Source organism: Eptesicus fuscus, chromosome 6, assembly GCF_027574615.1.
Source record: "Eptesicus fuscus isolate TK198812 chromosome 6, DD_ASM_mEF_20220401, whole genome shotgun sequence".
Classification (NCBI taxonomy): domain Eukaryota; kingdom Metazoa; phylum Chordata; class Mammalia; order Chiroptera; family Vespertilionidae; genus Eptesicus; species Eptesicus fuscus.
In genome coordinates, this window is record NC_072478.1 from 92,600,195 (window position 1) to 92,619,949 (window position 19,755).

The 19,755-nt window shown below is 49.2% G+C and overlaps 1 protein-coding gene across 1 annotated transcript in view; it reads left to right on the forward strand.

Annotated features, from left to right (window-relative positions):
* Nucleotides 1-19,755, forward strand: part of CYFIP2 (cytoplasmic FMR1 interacting protein 2) — a 105,075-nt gene that overhangs the window by 35,471 nt on the left and 49,849 nt on the right. The window contains exons 10-21 of the mRNA XM_008147678.3: nucleotides 93-184; nucleotides 2,120-2,237; nucleotides 3,882-4,001; nucleotides 4,518-4,643; nucleotides 7,192-7,358; nucleotides 8,105-8,252; nucleotides 10,401-10,475; nucleotides 11,358-11,511; nucleotides 12,444-12,600; nucleotides 13,097-13,193; nucleotides 16,027-16,103; nucleotides 18,479-18,587. Of these exons, the coding sequence (XP_008145900.1) occupies nucleotides 93-184; nucleotides 2,120-2,237; nucleotides 3,882-4,001; nucleotides 4,518-4,643; nucleotides 7,192-7,358; nucleotides 8,105-8,252; nucleotides 10,401-10,475; nucleotides 11,358-11,511; nucleotides 12,444-12,600; nucleotides 13,097-13,193; nucleotides 16,027-16,103; nucleotides 18,479-18,587 (1,440 nt within the window). The remainder of the gene's footprint in view (nucleotides 1-92; nucleotides 185-2,119; nucleotides 2,238-3,881; nucleotides 4,002-4,517; nucleotides 4,644-7,191; nucleotides 7,359-8,104; nucleotides 8,253-10,400; nucleotides 10,476-11,357; nucleotides 11,512-12,443; nucleotides 12,601-13,096; nucleotides 13,194-16,026; nucleotides 16,104-18,478; nucleotides 18,588-19,755) is intronic.

A 19,755-nucleotide genomic window follows, 5' to 3' on the forward strand; every position in this document is an offset into this window, starting at 1 on the left:
GAGGCTCACGGAGGGAGGCTGCCTCCCCTGGTGGAAGGCAGCCACCTGGTCCCCCCTCGGCGTCTCACGCGCTGTGTTTGCTTCCTTTGCAGCAGCTGCAGGTGGTGCCCCTATTCGGCGACATGCAGATAGAGCTGGCCAGATACATTAAGACCAGTGCTCACTATGAAGAGAACAAGTCCAAGTGAGTGCCTGCCGTAATGTCTCTCGGCTCCCGCGAGGCGCCCAGCCCGGGCAGGGGGCCGAGGGGCCACTTCAGTCCCTCCCCCCTCCCCAGAGCCCTGGGCAGGTGGATTCCAGAGGGGAGCAGTGGAGGGTGCTCTGAGCCCTTTTGTATCCACCCTTTGCTGCTGGGGTTCAAAAGTGCTCAGAGCACAGCCACGCCCCTTCTCTGTCCCAGCTGCACTGGGACAGCAGGAGTCCTCCTTCCTTGAGAAGCAAGATGACGTCATTCTTTATCACCCTGGTTCCCTCCTCAGGTTTCGTGTCCAGGCAGTAAGTATACCATAGCGCGCATGGTCTGGACAGTTCCAGCCGCGGGAACTGGTTGATGGCCTCGCCTTAGGTCGTTCTATAAACCACCATCCTTGGGGATCCACGCTGGGGTCTGGGGTGTCAGTGCCTCATGGGAGTAGGGACACCCAGCTATAGGCTTTATCTCTGGGATTGTTAAGAGGTTTCTTCTGCCTGCGTCTCATTCCAAAGCTGGGTGGTTTTGACCTTCCCATATGGGGGGTGGGGGCGGGTGAAGGAGGGAGTGACCATCCTTTAGTCAGGGCTGAGGCCTTAAAACTGCCAGCCTTGAGCCCAAGGACAGCTGGGTTAGTCTCTTCATAACCCGCTGGCTGCCAGAGCGGCGGGAGGTGTTCTAGGAAAAGCACGGAGTCCAGAACGCTGCGCTCATTTCCTCACGTTTCTGCATGAACTCCCTGCCCCCGGAAGTTGGTCGGGAACGGTGATGGGGCCAGGGTGGGGCGGCAGCAGTCAGAGTGGTTGTGTCCCCATCCCTGCGCTGCTGGCCCGAAATAAAACCAGCATGAGGAAGCCTCTCGCCGTCCGGAACATTCTGTGAGGGCCGCTTCAGGGCTCCCTTTGACATATCAGATTCTTTTTCCCCCCAAATATGTTTTTACTGATTTCAGAGAGAAGAAGGGAAAGGGAGAGAGAGAGAGAGAAACATCAGCGATGAAAGAGAAGCATCGATTGGCTGCCTCCCACAGGCCCCCCACTGGGAATCGAGCCCACCAACTGGGCAAGTGCCCTGACCAGGATCAAACTGTGACCTCCTGGTTGATAGGTCAGTGCTCCACCTCTGAGCCACACTGGACTGGGCTGAAATATTAAATTCTTGCCAAAACGTTTATCTACCTTTCTTGGTGACTGTGCTTTTTAATCTGTCTGCCAGGTCACCCAGCACTAGAGGGCAAAGGGGCCTGTTTTTGTTCTCTTGAGGAAGGAGAGTGAAGATTCTCATTCATTCATTTCCTCTCCAATTTAGGATGATTCCCCCAATGATAAGTTTAAAAAATAATAGTTGAGGAGAAAGAGGTGGTGGAAGAAGACGAGGATGAGGAGAGAGAAAGAGAGAGAGAGAGAGAGAGAGAGAGAGAATATGAGAATGACCATGGCCTTCCTCACGAAGAGCTTGCTTGCATGTTCCTGGGTCACTGTTGAAAAGGGAACAGTCCCTTTAGGTTTCCTTAGTCCTTCCCCCTAGGCCCCTCCTAAGCCGGCTTCAACCTCAGGATGTCAGTCAGTAGACAGGCTTGGGGAGGTCGCCCACCTTGCTTTTTCCCTGCGTGGATTCCAGGCCTTTGTAGCCCTCGAGAGGCTGCAGTTCCCTTCTCCCTCGTGTCACTGGTAAGTACGTGGACACCAGGTATCTGGAAAGCCTGTGATTGGGCCCTAGAGGAGGAGGAAGGGCTGGTCCGCTCATCCTGTGACCCCCACGATGTGGGATGAACAGGCTGTCTTGCTCGTGTCTGGGTTATCTCTTGGTTCTACCCAGGGGAGCCAGCCACCTTGGCTGGGCACCAGGAGCAACATGTAAGTGGAAGGAGCCTGTCCCGCCAGGCACCTGAGACCAGGACCTGCTCCAACCCTGTGATTCTCTGCCCAGGTGGACCTGCACCCAGAGCAGCATCAGCCCCCAGTACAATATCTGCGAGCAGATGGTTCAGATCCGAGATGACCACATCCGCTTCATCTCCGAACTTGCTCGCTACAGCAATAGTGAGGTGAGCTCACTCCAGCTGCTGGGATGGAGGCCAGGGTGAGAAGGGGTGAGGACCAGGCAGCACAGAAATGACCATAGAGATGATGGAGAGCAGGAGTGAGGGAATACCCGCTAGAGGCAGAAGGGCAGAATGGCCAGGAGCATGGATTTTAGAGCCACACAGAACTGGGTTTGAGTCTGGTTCTGCTGTTGACCATCACAAGTTATTCAGCATCTCTGCCTCCATCTCCTCCTCTGCAGAATGAGGGTAATAGTATCCAGAAAGTTTCATTGAGAGGATTAAACTCTCTGATGCACGGAAAACGCATTGTGCCTAGCAGAGTAATTGGGAATTAATTGTTAGAACGTGTTCCAAACCATCCCCGCCCTAGATAGCAAGAGAAAGAATTCTAAACACGCCTGCTTATAAAACCATCTAAATATTTTTAAATTACACAATAATGGCATCATTAAACAACAGAAAATACAATTAGGGACAGAGTAAATGCTCAAACCTCAGAAAAAAATAGAGATATGCGAAAGGAGGGGAAATCAGTCATGTAAGATCCTACCACCCAGAACCGACTATGATTAATATTTGGGTGAATATACACTCCTGGATCTCTTCCCACTAAATCCTTCCAATAAGTGTGTATATTGGTTTAGTAGCACAGGTGCCCTGATTTGAGTTCCTTTGTTACCCGGAGCTCTTGGGTGAATGACTGCACTGTCCCATGTTTGCTCACGGGTTACACCAGGTGGCTGGGAGCCATAGTGCCCATGCTTTCCAAACCCAAACTCGGAAACGCCTTGTATCAAAGAGGCAATGTATTTGAAATGAGGACAGTCAGACAAATGCGAACATTGTGGTCTTAGGCCAGTGGACGTGGACCAGGGACAAGTGCAAATGCTTTGACTTTGTTTTTTTTTTTTAATATATTTTTATTGATTTCAGAGAAGGAAGAGGGAGAGAGAGAGATAGAAATATCCAGGATGAGAGAGAATCATGGATCAGCTGCCTCCTGCAAGTCCCCCACTGGGAATCGAGCCCACCACCCAGGCATGTGTCCTTGACCGGAATCGAATATGAGACCTTTCAGTTTGCAGGCCGACGCTCTATCCACTGAGCCAAACCACTAGGGCCTCTTTGACTTTCTTAACTCTATGTGCCAATCAACTGGATTAAGGCTGTGGACTGACTTTAAGGGCAGGGGTCTCCTTTATTCCTTGTGAAGTTTTGGTTGTGGTCTAAGAATGAGTCTGGCTCAACGTTATTTTTAAATCATATGCTTATACGTGTGTATGTGCAGAGGGTTCTCGTTATTTGCAATAACGTTCTATGAAGTGGCCCTGAACACTGAATTAACCAATACTGAACCATTGCTCCCCGGGGGAAATACAGGGTTAGGTTCCTGTGAGGCTCTGGTCACAACCCTTTCAGCATCTGATCAATGCATAACCTTGTGCTTTTCTGATTAAAGTCACCTTGTGTAATAGATGTTGTTTTCATGAACATTAACTCAGCAGGACACTGTCCGAGCCTCACTTTATCTGTGAAGGGGATGTCATAAAGCACCTCCGTGTAGCGATCTTAAGGGAATCAATGAAGTAATGCATTAAAGTGCCAGGCACATGGATGGTGGGGGTGACGGCTCATGCTCCCCAGGTGGTGACGGGCTCGGGCCTGGACAGCCAGAAGTCCGACGAGGAGTACCGCGAGCTCTTCGACCTGGCCCTGCGGGGCCTGCAGCTCTTATCCAAGTGGAGCGCCCACGTCATGGAGGTGGTAGGTGCCCCAGGCGGAGGCTGCCCCTCCCCGGCCCCCTTCAGACCGACCTCGGTTCACTTGGAACCTGTCTACCTCTGCCTCCCCCCAAGCACCCTTTGTATAGCAGCTTTACTGAGATACAGTTCACATGCCATGCCATTCACCCATTTAAAATGTCGATTCCCTGGTTTTCAGTATACTTACAGAGTGGTGCAATCACACATTTAGAACATTTTCATCACTGTAAAAATTCAATTGCACACACCCCCTCCATGCCCTGTCTCCCCTACCCCAATCTACTTTCTGTCTCCATAGGTTTTCCAATTCTGGGTGTTTCCTAAAGTGCAGTCCTATATTGTGTGGTCTTTTGTGGCGGGCCTCTTTTACATGGTATGGTTTCCAGATCCATCCATGCTGTAGGAAGAATCAGTACTTTATTCCCTTCAGTGGCTGAATAGACTCCCAGGGCTTGGTCACGCCTCCTTTTGTCTGTCCATTGCTCTGCTGATGGACATTGGGTTGTTCCACCCCCAGTACTCCTGGAAGCTGGTTCACCCCACCGACAAGTTCTGTAACAAGGACTGCCCGGGCACGGCGGAGGAGTACGAGAGAGCCACGCGCTACAACTACACCAGCGAGGAGAAGTTCGCCTTCGTGGAGGTGGGTGCCGACCTCCCGGCGTCTAGTCTTGGGTCTCCTCCAGCCCCAAGGCTGCTGCTCCAGGTCCCGCTGTGGGAGGGAGTGGTTTCCAACAAGACGGCAGCCTTGGTCCCTTCCTGTGCCTGTACTTCCCTGTCCCCTTCCTGCACCCGCTCCCCCCGCCCCCCCCATTCATCTCTGTCAGCTTAGTCACAAACCATTAGAAACTCATTCTGTTCTTAAAAAATCCAAAGGAAAGTGTTCACTCCACTAGAAAAATGGGCAAAAGGAAACCAGCAGCAGAAACAAACCAACTAAAAAAATGGCTGAAAGAGCTCAGAAAAATGCCCAAACCAATGAGTGTTCAGAGAGAACTGCAGATTGAAACTAAGATGGGATAGTGTTGTGGACCAGTCAGGATGGTAAGGACTTGGAAGGCTGGTGATGCCTGTGGCTGGGTGAAGCGTGGGAAATAGACCTTCTCAGAGACTGGGTAGCCCATCTGCATTTTACAGTCTTTCTATGAGGGCAGACTGAGCAGCTGTACCCAAATGTTTAATGTGCATACCCTTTGGCCCAGAAGGTTCTGGAAATATATCCCAGGGCCGTGGTCGGCAAATTGCGGCTCGCGGGCCACATGTGGCTCTTTGGCCTCTTGAGTGTGGCTCTTCCACAAAATACCATGGCCTGGGCGAGTCTATTTTGAAAAAGTGGCATTAGAAGAAGTTTAAGTTTAAAAAATTTGGCTCTCAAAAGAAATTTCAATCGTTGTACTGTTGATATTTGGCTCTGTTGACTAATGAGTTTGCAGGCCACTGTCCCAGGGAATCAAGTCAATTGCACAAAGACATGTAACATAGATATTTATCACAGTATCATTTATAATACCAAAATATGTGAAACAACTGAAATGTCCTCAGTATGGGACCAAGTAAAATAAATGAAGGTACTGCTATATCATCGAAAACTGTGTGTGGCCACTAAGATGGATGTACTGATGTGGAAAGATATGCACAGTGTATTGTTGAGTTTAAAATAAACAGGTCAAAGAACAGCATGTAAAAAATGACCCCATTTATAGTAAAAGTGATATACTTTTGAATATTTACTCAAAACTGAAAGACGTAAGTACTTATATTGATAGTGGTAATTTCTGGAGGGGAGACTCTTATTTCCTGGTTTATAACCTTCTAATTTGTGTTTTGTTTGTTTCACTGCAAAAAGATATTTCTATTTGGTGAGGAGAGGGACATATACACTAAGTTGTGAGTGACAGCTACCTCTTTCATGACCATCTGAAGTCTGTAAGTCCTGGATCCTAGCCCTGGGCCAAAGGTCACTTCATCTCTCAGAGCCTCAACTTCCTCATCTGTAAAATGGAGCCAACAGCCTACCCGCTCATCCCAGGGTTATTCTTCAGAACCAAACAATAGTTGTCAAAGGGGATAATGATGTCGATGAGCTATGAAAGCTGGAAAGGGTCAGAGCATAGCAGGAGTTCAGGTTGTCCTTTTGCACATCTCCAGGCTGCACCTTAAAGGACTGGGGTTCAGGGGTGTGATTGTAATCACACTTGGCCTGGAGCTGAGTGCTCCCCGGACCTCCTGGCACTTCTATTGCTAATGGGTGTGATAAGTGTGGTGTTGTCATGAGGCTGTTGTGGCACATGCTTTCTTCTCTGAATTCTGAACCAATCTAGGAATTAGCACTTGAGGCTAATGGGGATGGGGGTGGGGGGTTAAGGATTAGGTTTGTTGCTGGTAAAGCTGGACCAGAGATTGTGCCTTCCACCCAAGGCCACACCAGACTTCCTATTTCTCCCCCAGCCCATTAAACTTACCCACTGGGAAACAGGCCAGGCAGCTACAGAAATACATACTCCCTTACTTGGACAGGGAGGGGATGATGAAGAGAAGACAGGAACCCAGGGGAGAGGACACTCGCCCTGGAGGCAGGCAGCTCCCAAGAGAGAGCACCAAGGGCTATACTCATCACAGACACCAGTCTCCCACGTCTGCAGGTGGATTAGTGAGTTAAGGGGCTGGGAGGAGACAACTAGAGGGGCAGAGGCTTCCCCCCAAGTCTTCTACAGGAACCCTCTTTTATGGGTTTAAGCAGCAGCTGGCCAAATTATTTCAAAAGCAAAGATTATAAAAATTCTTTTAAAATGTGTATGGTAAAAAAAAAAAAAAAGTTCTATTTGATATGGCCTGTGGGTGCATGCTGTGTGGAGAGGCCACAGAAGTCAGAGTGGTACTCAAAATGCGGTCCCTGGACCAGCTGCCATTTGTCACCAGTCCGCAACAAGGTAGGGAGCTGGGGACTGGAATGAAAATCGGCAGCGACATCTTTGCTTGGCAGCAGGGCTTTCCTGATGGAGGGGCAGAGTGCTGATTTCCGTTCCAGTGCTCGCTTCTAACCTAGCCATGGATCGGCACTCAAGGCAGCACTGACTGGCCTCGTGCTTCCGGGCGTCTCACCCAGCGCCCTCTCTACCATGTGGTGAAGGGTACTGGACAGACAAGTGTGCCCAGGTGCGGGAAGCCTGACCCTGATCTGTGCCCGGCAGGTGATCGCCATGATCAAAGGCCTGCAGGTGCTCATGGGCAGGATGGAGAGCGTCTTCAACCAGGCCATCAGGAACACCATCTACGCGGCCCTGCAGGACTTTGCCCAGGTGACGCTGCGCGAGCCCCTGAGGCAGGCGGTGCGGAAGAAGAAGAACGTTCTTATCAGGTGGGTCTTCCGATGGCCCTTTTCAGGGGCACATCAGGGGTGCGAGGTACAGAGCACAGAGGAAGGTCCCTGCTCAGTCAGTTTCCAGGGCAGCCTCTGGACACACAGACCCTTCCAGCAGGTTTTAGGAAACCTTCTCAGGAGATTGGATATTTGAGATGACTGGTCCTCAGTCTCTGGGTTGGAAGCCCATCTCCACTGGTGTCTAGTTATGTGAAACCCATCAAGTTACTTACCTTCTCTGAACTTCACTTTCCCTCATTTATAAAATGTGGATGATAATGGTTCTTGCTCATAGGCTGTTGGGATGATAAAATTGGATAATCCACATGTAGACCTGAGCACACAGCCACGTGGAATAAGTATGCAATGAATATAAGCTATTATTAAAGCTTTAAATAATCAGAGATTTAATTGGGCTAATGAGACTCTCCTATAACCAAAAACAGAAACAGCCATCCTGCCTCACTTGAGTTCTTTGCCCCTGCACAGGCTCAGAGCTGAGGTCTCAGGTGGCCATTGGCATTGGAATCACCTGGACGCCTGTAGCCTGCAGACTCTGGACTGCACCTGAGATCTGTTACACCGGCATCTCAGGGGTGGGGCCAGGATGAGCACCTTTGACAAGCACTCCAAGAATTCTGGGAAAGTGGCCCTGGGGCACCACAGACCCTAGAAACAGGCTTGCAGTGTTTCCCTCCTCCTGATGCTTAAACCATGTCTGAGCCTCCATCCTTCCTTCCCAGTGTCCTGCAGGCAATTCGGAAGACCATCTGTGACTGGGAGGGCGGCCGAGAGCCCCCCAATGACCCATGCCTGAGAGGGGAGAAGGATCCCAAAGGTGGATTTGACATCAAGGTGCCCCGGCGTGCTGTGGGGCCCTCCAGCACACAGGTAAGCAGCTCTGGGCACAAGCCAGCTCTGCTGACTCAGGCCAGCCAGGCCCTGGTAGGTCATCCTGGCTGGGCCATAGGGCACTGGGGCTGGGGTCCTCGGGCAGGAGGGGCAGGGTCAAGCAGCTGCTCTAGTCTTATTCTACCATCTTGTTTTGATATAGGAGGGAGGACCACTGGCTTAAGATTCAGGAGACCTGGATTCTCGTCCTAGATACCTGTGTGACCTTGGGCACGTTATGTAATCTCTTTGTGCCTCAGTTGTCTAATCTGGCAAATGGGGGTAATACCAGGACTGGTTCCAAAGTGTAGGAGGAGTTTAAAGTAGACTCTATGTGCATCTGCCCTGTCCCTCTTTAATGAACCCTGCCCCTTCCCCTAGGGGAAGTGACATCCTAGCTTGGGATATCACAAGTTCTGCCTCTGACTTTGCCCTGTGATCTTGGGAAAGTGCTGACCTCTCTGAGCTCTGATTATCTTCTCTGTTAAATGAAAACTTTGCATGAGGTCATGTTTCTGATTAGATTCTTTTTTTATTCCCCCCATGACCCCAGAAGGACAAGTATCAAAAGCCCTTGAGTCCTTAGAGAACGTCTAGTAATCAGAGATAGTCAAAGTTTCCAACTGGAGCTTCTGAACAACAGGTTGCCTGCGGCTTATCCAAAGCAGTTGTAAAATTCCAGGGGGGAAAAATAAAGAATCTGGGCATCTTAGTTAAATCTCTGTCACCTACTTAAAGGACAACGAGTTTTCAGTAAGCTTACGAGGTGTTGGGGGAAAGCATATGGCTCCATGGAAGCGTTTAAAGGTCTTCCAGGCCCCGGAAGCCCCAGGCTGGGGACTCCTGCTTCGCATGACCTTTCAGCCTCTCTCCGCCCTGAAATCCTGAGTCCCTGAGAGGAGCCATCCCTGACCCTTCTCACTGTGTGTGTGTCTGTGTCTGGGCAGGGGGACGGGGCAGAGGGACAGGGGCAAGGTGTGTTCTCAGCTCTGTCATCATTAACATCCCCTGGCTTCCCAGCCCGTGGCCAGTGTGCACTCACCTTGCCTGCTGGTTCTGGACCGTCCTGAGGAAGTTTCTGCAAAGAGTTCTGTGTAAAGTTAGGGGCCAGAGACCTTTCTATCCCAGAATGCCCCAGCGGAGCTGAGCAGGGCTTTCCGTGTTTCTGTGAGTCCTAGACATGAGTGAGGGAGAGACAGACAAGGCACAAGAGAAACTGGAAAGGAGGAAGGTGAGCAAGGGCGACCAGCAGTCAGAGAAAGAGAGAGGAGAGAGCAGGACTATTTATATAGATAAGCGAAAGGTGCATGTCGTCAGCAATCAGCCCCCCAGCACCACTGAGTCATGTTAGGTGGCACAGATGCATTTAATAGGCTCCTAGACAGTCAGAGCTGGGAGTACCCCTAGAGACAAACTAGTCCCAGTCCCCTCCCCCCATTTTACAGATGGGGAAACTGAGGTCCAGAGAGGGGAAGTGACTTGTCCAAGCCACAAGGTGAGTCACAGGTTGAGGTGGGACAAGAACCAGGTCTCCTGACTCCCACCCGGGGCTCTGCTAGAGACATTGGAGCACGGTCGACATGGGCCGCCAGTGTAGCTGGGACGTTGCCTGTCCTGGTGGGTCAAATGCTCTGTTTCAAAGGAAGTGGGAAAAGAGTTCCCCCTCTTATGGACAAGTCGTTAGAATTTGATATAAATCAGTCAACACTCACATGGATGGACGTAAAGAATGCTTTCTTCGAGGCCTCCTAGGCCATCGTTAGAACAGGGCCTCTCGGTTCTTAGGGGTGATAGACATGCCTACCGACAGGGTTGCAGAGGGTAGACATCTGATAGACCAGCATCCATGGTAGCTCTTTGACCCCAAAGGGAAGGCTATGGTAGGGATGATGCCCCTCCTTTCTGTGGCCTCGCTGCCCTGCGCAGTGCGCATGGGGGTGAGGTCCCAGAGGAGGATGGGCCTGTGGCAGAGGGAGGTTGGAGAGTCTCAGAGGTGGTCGGCAAGTGGCCCCTAGCAGTCGTGACGGCTTTCCCACCGTATACAATACCTCTTGCTTTTCTCTCTCTCTCTCTCTCTTTCTTTCTCTCCCTCTTCCCTGTCTCTCCTGCCCTCCCATCCCTTCCTCCTCTCTCCTATCTATGTCTTAGGCCTGCCAGTGGTCCCCGCGGGCTTTGTTTCACCCCACTGGTGGCACACAGGGCCGAAGAGGCTGCCGATCCCTGGTATAACACCGCCTGGCTGGGTTGGTTTGGGTACACTTCTCCAGGAGGCAGCAGGAATGGACTAGCCTGGCTCCTCGAGGCCCCTTCCAGCCCTAAGATTCAAAGACAAATGATGTGGAAAGATCTAGATTAGCACTTGTACCCTTTGCACTTAAGGTCTTCTGTAAGAGGGAGTTAATTGTCTAGTAGGCTCCTGTGTAAGTACCAATCTTCACCCGCTTTCCACCCAGGATTTTGGCAGGCTGTGCCATGCAGCTGGTGCCACCAGAGGGCGATGGATTAAAATACTGAGGGTCAAAAACTTGTTCTGATAATCTCCCATCTCACAGTTCTCAGAATGTTAGCGCTGAAGGGGACTGGTTTGCATAAGCTACAACCCCTTCATGTTGGCAGATAAGAAAACTGAGGCCCGGAGTGGGACTCTGTTGCCCAAGGTCACACGGCAAGTCAGCGGCAGTGCCTGGCCTTGACATCCCAGTCTTTTGACTCTTGGTCCAGTGCTCCACACACGGTGCTACCATGGCTGTCCAGGAAGGCAGGGACTCCAGGGTGGCGTGGAATGAGGTTCTCCTCTGATGCCCATGCCCTTGACTGAGAGGGCAAGCAGGAATCTGGACCTTGAACTTCCTAGTTTTACCAGGTTGCACCTACCCGAAGTGGCCGCAGGCCCCAGACAGAACTGCCTTCCCGGGCTGGCTGGCCTCCCTCTTGAAAGTTTACATGTTCCAAATTCACTTCTCCAACCCCCAAATGGGTGCTTCCTAAGACAAAGCTTTATAAGGGCATCTACAGAAAAAATATGTATGTCTGTAAGTGCAGCACAAAGCATCCTTGCCCCGGATGCAGGGCCAGCCCCTGACCTGCCCGTCTTTCTTTTTCAAGCTGTACATGGTGCGGACTATGCTCGAATCACTCATTGCAGACAAGAGCGGCTCCAAGAAGACCCTGAGGAGCAGCCTGGATGGCCCCATTGTCCTCGCCATAGAGGACTTCCACAAGCAGTCCTTCTTCTTCACGCACCTGCTCAACATCAGTGGTGAGCGTGGGGGCTCCCCGGTCCCAGAGCCACTGAGCTCTCAGGAGGCCAGAGTTGCAGAGAGCTGTGATCACTTGACCCAAGGGGCACATTTGCCACTAAGGAAAAAACGAATACTTGCCGGTGGACTCTGGGAGCTAGGAAAGGCCGGGCTCAGTCCAGCTACTCTGACTTAGCTGGAAATATTTGTCCAGTAGACATTGTGTCTGATTGGGCATGAAGTCCTTAGTAAAAGGGATCAGAAATAGCAGTGCACAGAGATGCACCTAGGGCCAGCGTTTTGCATCTAAGCAGCAGCTCTGAGCCCATTAGTGCTCGTTGCTCCTAGCAAAGGAGGCTCCCGGCTGCACCTCAATCCTGTGTCCCCCACTCCTCCTCTTCTGTCTAGGACGTGTGCACAGGTGTGACAGGGCAGAGTAGAGGGACCGTAGCAGCCCAGAGTGGTGGGAGTGGTAATGAATCTGTTGGTATTGAAGAGAGAGCTTAACCAATAGTCCCAAGTTCTTCACAGAAGCCGCCTAGGAAGGGCCTTCAAGGCCTCTGAGCAGTGAGTTCAGAATTATCACGAACAAGGAGTCACGGAGCTGCAGTTCAGGTAAAAGCAGACACCTAAGGCCTCTCTTCCCACTTTGAATGGCAAGTATTTTCAGGATGGCTTTGGAGCAGGGGGAGGGAAGTGGACATTGAGGGGCACCAAAAGCTCTAAAACATCACCACCAGTGTCTCTGCCTCTGAAGCTTAGCACAAACCCTGTCTTCTACCGTTAGCCTGGAATTCAAGTTCAGGAGAGCAAGGTCTATGGTCAAGTCATACCTCTGAGGACCTGCTGTGCTGCAGCACAGCCATAAGAATAACAATAACATTCATAAACAGTACGCTCCCAGGCCCTCTGTGCTCTGCTGTAACCCAGGCCTTTCCCTCGTGCTTTCCAGAAGCCCTTCAGCAGTGCTGTGACCTCTCCCAGCTCTGGTTCCGAGAGTTCTTTCTGGAGCTGACCATGGGCCGGCGGATCCAGTTTCCCATTGAGATGTCCATGCCCTGGATCCTAACAGACCATATCCTGGAAACCAAAGAACCTTCCATGATGGAGTAAGACGCAGGCTTGGGCCAGCGAGGAGGTTCCTGGGGGTGCAGGTGGAGGCTAGTTTGCCAGCGAGCTCAGTTTGCCCCAGAGCTTTCCACATGAGGCATTATGCCGGGCCAAGGCCACACCAGATTTGACTCAGCCTTGCAGATAGGTTCAGAAGTCTACCAGCCCATCTGCTCCTCCTACGCTTTGTCATTCTCCTAACAGTCATGCTCGGGGCGGGGGGGGAGGGGTGGTGGCTGGGGGGGCGGTTTCATCCCTGGGGATTAGGAAGCTAACTCATTTTTTTCGGGCCCTGGATTTATTAGCGTCATGGACTTTTGATTTCTGTGGGCAGATTGTAAAGGAAGTCATTCCTAAGTGGAGGCTGGAAACAGTGCTGGAAGGTTCTCCTTTTCTGTCTTTCTCCCAAAGCTTCATGTTTCCCAGCAGATAGAAGCCTGGCTGCCGTAAGAGAGATGATTAGTAAGCTGATGGCCCTTGTTTTTTCCTCTTCAGGTACGTCCTCTACCCATTGGACCTGTACAACGACAGCGCCTACTATGCTCTGACCAAGTTCAAAAAGCAGTTCCTGTACGACGAGATCGAAGCCGAGGCAAGTGATGCTTCTCCCTGTTCCTGCAGGCTTATTCCGGGAGTATGGCCTTGTCTCATCTTTAGCTATTGGCACAAGTGGGGTGTCTTAATCCATTCAAGTTATAACAATATCACAGACTGGGTGGCTCATAAACAACAGACACGTGTTTCTCACCGTTCTGGAGCCGGGGTCTGAGACCAGGGTACCAGCATGGTCGGGTGAGGGCGCTCTTCTGGGTCACAGACTTCTCACCGTATCCCCAAGAGGTGGAAACCCAGAGGAAGCTCTCGGGGTCTCTTTTGTAAGAGCACTAATCCCATTCATGGGGGCTGAACCCTCAGGGCCTAATCCCCTCCAAAAAGGCCCCACCTCTTGATACCATCACCCTTGGGGTTTAGGATCTCAACATATGAATTTGGGGGAGACCATAGCATGGGATCAGTGACTGGTTCCAGAGAGTGCTCTTTATAAACATCGTGGTTGTCCCAAAGGACCTAGACCGGGATGAGGTTTTTCTTTTTCAAATGTTGAAGGGATGGGACATGATAGGACTGCTTGGGTAAAAGTAATTTTCCAATGGGTCTTTTTATGGTTTGATTACTTGGCTAATAAAAACAACAGTAATGCACCTATCAATTATTATGTATTTACCATTTGCCAGGCATAGTGCTAAGCACTATATAAACATTTTAAGCAATCTTTACAACAATTATAAAAAGTCTATGCTACTACCTATTTGACAGATGCCAAGGAGTCAAGTGTCATTACCCCAAGGTCACAGAGTCTCTATATAGTACTGATAGGACTGACATAGCCATCTTTTCAATTGGTAAAGCTGTTTACTAGAGAGGGGTTATTTCTGTAATGGTCAGGGGTTATTTCTGTAATGGTAAGCTACGTTGTGATGCAGTAACAAACAACCCCAAAAGTCTTAGTAGCTTGAAACCAAAGGTTTATTCCTCCAGTTTGGGTTGGCTGGGCCTCTATTCTATGTAGTCTTCAATCTGGGACCCATCTGGAATATTTACTGGTTGCAGGGGGAAGGGTCAGGGCAGTGGCTCTCAACCTTTCTAATGCTGTGACCCTTTAATACAGTTCCTCATGTTGTGGTGACCCCCAACCATAAAATTATTTTTGTTGCTACTTCATAACTGTAATTTTGCTACTGTTAATGAATCGTAATGTAAATATCTGTGTTTTCCGATGGTCGTAGGCTCTACAGCAGCGGTGAGAACCGCTAGCAGGGTCGCGGCATTAGAAAGGTTGAGAACCGCTGGGTTAGGGTGAATCACATTCTGATACTTAGATACTTAAAGCTTCCACCTGAAAGTGACACATGCCATTGGTCAAAGCAAGTCACATGACTGTGCCTCCTTTCAAAGAGGAGCAAGGAAGTGCAGTCCTTCCATGGGCCAGCAAGGGGCAGAAACATGAGATCAAAGGCGCTAGTGACTTAGTTTTACCTTCTGGAAATTGGATGATAGTCTTTGTTCTACTTAAGCACGTGGGATTCTATAAACATGGAACGAGGCCCATTTGGTAAAATTGTCATACAAATATAGGGCATTCTTATTTATAAAGGAAAGACTTAAATGTTTTAGGGTATGCAGTACCACTAGATTTGTTTGAAAGTTTATGTATTCCAAAGAAAAGCTAATAGAGCTGCTGCTTTCTTTTTAGATTCTCCAATTTCTATGGGAGTTGAGATACAATCTTTTGTGTCTCCTGACCCCTTTCTCTTCCCATCCCCAAGCCCTGTTTCCCACCCTGAAGGACCTCATGTATGTGTACATGGATGCCCAAGCTTCGTCTACCACCATGGCCACAAAAAATGACCTCTTGGCCAGCCCTGGGTGGTGCACATACCTGCAGTATAGTTCATCTTCAAGGTTAAACTCAGGGAAAAGAGCATGCAGGGCCTGGAAGGGGCTTGAGCCACTTGGGCAAGGATACTCAAAGCTGGTCCAAGAGGAGGATCATGGGATATGACTGGGCACTCCCACCTGGACCCTGCAGGCTCTTTGCCTGGAGGAAGACCAATATCTCTGAAGTCCAAGTCCAGGTCGGATGCCTTGGTTACCTGCTTATGAGGCCAGCACTGTATATGCCACCTGGGGTGTAAAACAAAAGGCATGAATGCTCTTTGAATATAGAGAAAAGAATCGAAGTAAGAAAAGAATCGAAGATGAGTCACCTAAATATGACCTGTTTCTTTTGACATTACACTGCCACTCCCCTTTGAAATTTCACCCTCAGCCATTTCCTGCTCTTGCTGGGTCGGAGGATTGGGATTTGATCCTGTGTCTGATGCGAACTTCCTTCCCACCCGAGCATCACCAATGGGATGAAACATTGACATGGCAAGACAGCCCCTTGTTCATTGAAAATCAAAGATTTTTAAGCATCATATTTTTTGAGTGTTTAAACTTCTGATGACCATCCACCTCTTTATTTGCAAAGCAAGGTTAAGTACAGTGAAAGGAAAAGACAAGAAAGTCTGTCATGAGAGGTGGCCAGGGGAGGCCGACACGAGTCATTACAGGACATGAAGACCTGTCTGTGGCGTCCCCCTTGGGCCGGCCCCTTTAACACCGAAGAGGGGACTAGTGGGGAAGGCGGTTCCTCAACAGCTTTTCGAACTTCGCCTTCTCTGTGCCTCACTGAGGACCTTGAGAACAAGGAACCAGGTTCCCCAAAGTTAACTTGGCCATATAGTCTTTTTTCTTTTTCCTTCAAAGCCTCTCGCCCCACAGCTTCAGGCAGACCTGCCCACTGCCCTCTTGGAGTTGCCCAAGTCTCTGTGGTAAAGCTGGACAGACTCCACTGACATGTTCTGCTTCCTCTTTGCCAGGTGAACCTGTGTTTTGATCAGTTTGTCTACAAGCTGGCGGATCAGATCTTCGCTTACTACAAAGCCATGGCCGGCAGGTAAGAGAGCCTGGGGTTTGCTGCTGCAAAACCTCCCTTCATTCGCATGTAAGGAAACCTAAATGCTTCCATGGGTCTGGCCTGGGTGCTAGAATGTAGGAGATGAGAATAGACAGATCTATGTCTGGGGAAGACAGACATTAATAAAAGCTAGTGAATGCACAGTGACAAGGGAAGTTACATGCTCCCTATGAAGGCAAAGTTCATGGAAATGTATGACAGTTAAACCTGAACTAGTCTTTGGGTGGGGAGCTGGAACGGCTGTCCTGAGAAAGGTACATTTGAGTTCATTTGTGAAGGTGACAGGAGTAAAGTAAAACTAGATGAAGGAGGAGACAGGAAAATGTAGGGAAAGGGAACTATTTGTGCAAAGTCCCTGTGGCAGAGGTATAGTAACAATAGCATGCCAGATACCACATGATGCCACTTATATGTGGGATCTGAAAAACAGAACACACGAACAAAACAAAAAGAGGAACAAATTCACAGACACAGAGAGCAAACTAATGGTTGCCAGAGGGGAGGGGTGGATGGGTAGATGAAAAGGGTCAAGTTTAATAAGAGGAACAAACTTCCAGTTATAAAATAAATAAGCCACTGAGATGCAGTGTGCAGCATAGGGAATATAATCAATAATATAGTAACAGCTCTGTATGGTTACATACTTATTAGACTTATCATGATGATCATTTCTGAAAATATATAAATGTCAAATCACGATGTTGTACACCTGAAACGAATATATTGTGTGCATTCCTTGGAAAGTTCAAGAGGCTGTTGAGAGAGGATTAAGGTGAATTAGTACATGTAAAGATCTCCACAGACCACAAGAGGGAGCAAACGGCATGACAAAGCTGGAGAGAGGCTGGAAGAGTTAGAAAGCACAGGAGGGAGAGAATGATCTAGATCAGTGCTGACCATTAGAAATATAATGCAATTAGCCCTGGCCCATGAGGTTGGTTGGACGTCATCCTGTGCACCAAAAGGTTGCCGGTCAGGGCACATGCCCAGGTTGCCGTCTAGATCCCTGGTAGGGATCATGCAGAGGCAGATGATCAATGATGTTTCTCTCTTCCTCTCTCTCTCTCTCTCTCGCTCTCTCTCTCTCAAAATAAACAACAGCAACAACAAAAACAATTAAAAATATTAAGAGAGAAGAAATATAATGCAATTATACATGTGAGCCACAAATGTAATTTTTAAAATTTTAGTTGCCATATTTAAAAAAGGAAAAATAGGCAAAATTAATTTAGCAATATATTTTATGTAATATGTAATCCAGTATATCTAAAATACTACAATTTCATCATGTAACAATTAAATAGTACTAGAGATAGTTTTGTGTGTTTTGTCTACGTCTTCAAAATCTAGAATGTAGTTTATATTCATAGTGCATCTCCACGTGGACCCACCGCATCTCAGGTGCTCAGCAGGCTCATGGGGTGGTGGCTGCTCTCTGTACTGGAGAATGTGCATTTAGATTGGGTCACTGTCTTGCTTCATGACTTCCTTTCCATGACATCCAGTTACATCTGCAGAGTATCTAACCTCTTTCCTGTGGCTTAGGTAGTCCCACGTGACCCAGCCCCTGGACTAACTTTCTAAGTTCATTTTTGCACCATGTTCTCCACCACACTGGCCATCTTTCCTTTTCTCAGACATCCCAAGCTCAGTGTGCCTGAGGGATTCTTCCCCCAGATCTGGCCATTTTTCGCATGTAGGTCTCTGTCCAACAAAACCTCTCCAGAGAGGCTTTCTCTGGCCTCCTCATACCAGATGGTCCTGTTTTATTGTTTTCAGAGAACTTATTACTCTGCAGTGTGCGCTTCAGTGTGAAAGATGATAATGGTACTTCCAACTCATAGGTGTGAGATGAAAAGCATGCGTGTGCACACCTGATAAATAATGAATACCATGCAGACGTACACTGTTTGAAATTACTTTATTCCTCTGCCTACTTTTTTAGTTTCAGTCTCTTCTCACTAGAACGTAGACTTCCAGAGGACAGGAACTTTGTATTCCTAGTACTTAGAATGTTTCCCGTTGGGAACTGTCTGTCCCAAGCAAGGATCTGGGATATGACAAGCACGCACTCCATTTTGTTGTTGTTGTTGATTTTTTGGTCAGTGAATAAAAGATAAAAGTCAACATCTGTGTTGCCAGTCTTTAACTTAGACATTCTGGTTCACATATTGAGCTCTTCTGGTTTAAAAGAAATTTGAAGGACTTTGCTCTAAAACAGAAAAGAAATTATACTTAAAATGCATAAGACAGTGCTTTATGGGTAGATCCTGGTGTAAAGCAGACATGGCGGGGCAGTTGAAAATGATTTGCTGTCACGTTGGCTGGCCTCATTTAACTCTCATTCCTTCCAGTGTCCTGTTGGATAAACGTTTTAGAGCCGAATGTAAGAACTATGGAGTCATCATTCCGTACCCGCCGTCCAACCGCTACGAAACGCTGCTGAAACAGAGACACGTCCAGGTAATAGGGAACGGAACCCACGGTGGAACTGGAGCAGGCAGGGGAGAGTAGCTGTGAGGTTAGCATGGAGGTCAGAAAGCAGGACTGTGCTGTCTGCACATCGCCCGTGTGGACGTCTAAGATAGGTGTGACACAGAGTCTACAAACAGTGCAAAGGCGCGCGGCCTCCTCTGGTTCAAGTTCCCGGCTCTCCGCTCGTCTGCCGCTCACCTCTGGGAGCAGTGGCCACCAAAGCCTCTGTCTTCCCATCCTAAGCTGCCGCCCACTTCTTTCCATCGGGACTGCTGCTCAGCAGTGGGTAAACGTGTCCCTGCAAGGTCAGATGCTAGCCTAAGTGATGGAGAGCTTCGGGCCTTTGAAACAAAGCATGTCAGGCTAAACCCAGGGTAGAAATTATGGTTTATTTTAGTGGGGTTGGTTTCTGTGAACACTTGACCCCCCGTGTAGAGGAAATGTTATCAGGAGCTCAGACACATACTCCTGCTTACAAACGTGAACGGAACAAGGCAGACAAAATAAGAGCTGCCCCAGCAGACTGCTCCCTGCTCCTAGGCCCTGCTGGCAGCCACGTGGTGGTGAAAGCCTTTCCGCTGTGGCCTCTGTGTGCTTCTCCTGTGGTCCATGGCATTTGTGGAAAAGACTGAGGTGAAGGGGGCTGAGCCTCCACGGAGGAGATGCTCTCGATGAAGAGGAAAGGGGGTCCTTGGAAACCCTGACATTCCCGTTGCTATGAGAAATGCAAGGGAAATGGAGAATCGTAACAGGAAAGAGAACATTAATTCTCTCCTCTGCCAACAACAGAGAATTATGACTGTCACTTACTGATGCAGCAGAATTAGCCACAGGGTGGTCAGTAATGAGGGCTTTATGTGTGCACATTGTGGCTTTAAGGGGCCCTCGTCGGTTGGTAGAAAATTCACCCCAGAAGACAAGTAGAAAAAATTACATGGTTAAGAATAATCCTTGGGTACCTAGCAAAGTGCAGGGCACAGAGCAGGTGGTCAGTAAATGCCTACTGCTCTCTCCATAGCATCTGCAATTCTGCCCCTGCGTTCCCCAGTGGAAATTATCGTAAGCTACATTTTCCGTTCTGTAACCAGCGCTTCGTGCTCCTGCTTTGAAATTCATCCCCACAAAGGCACACAGCGGCCCTTGCTGAGGGGTGGCT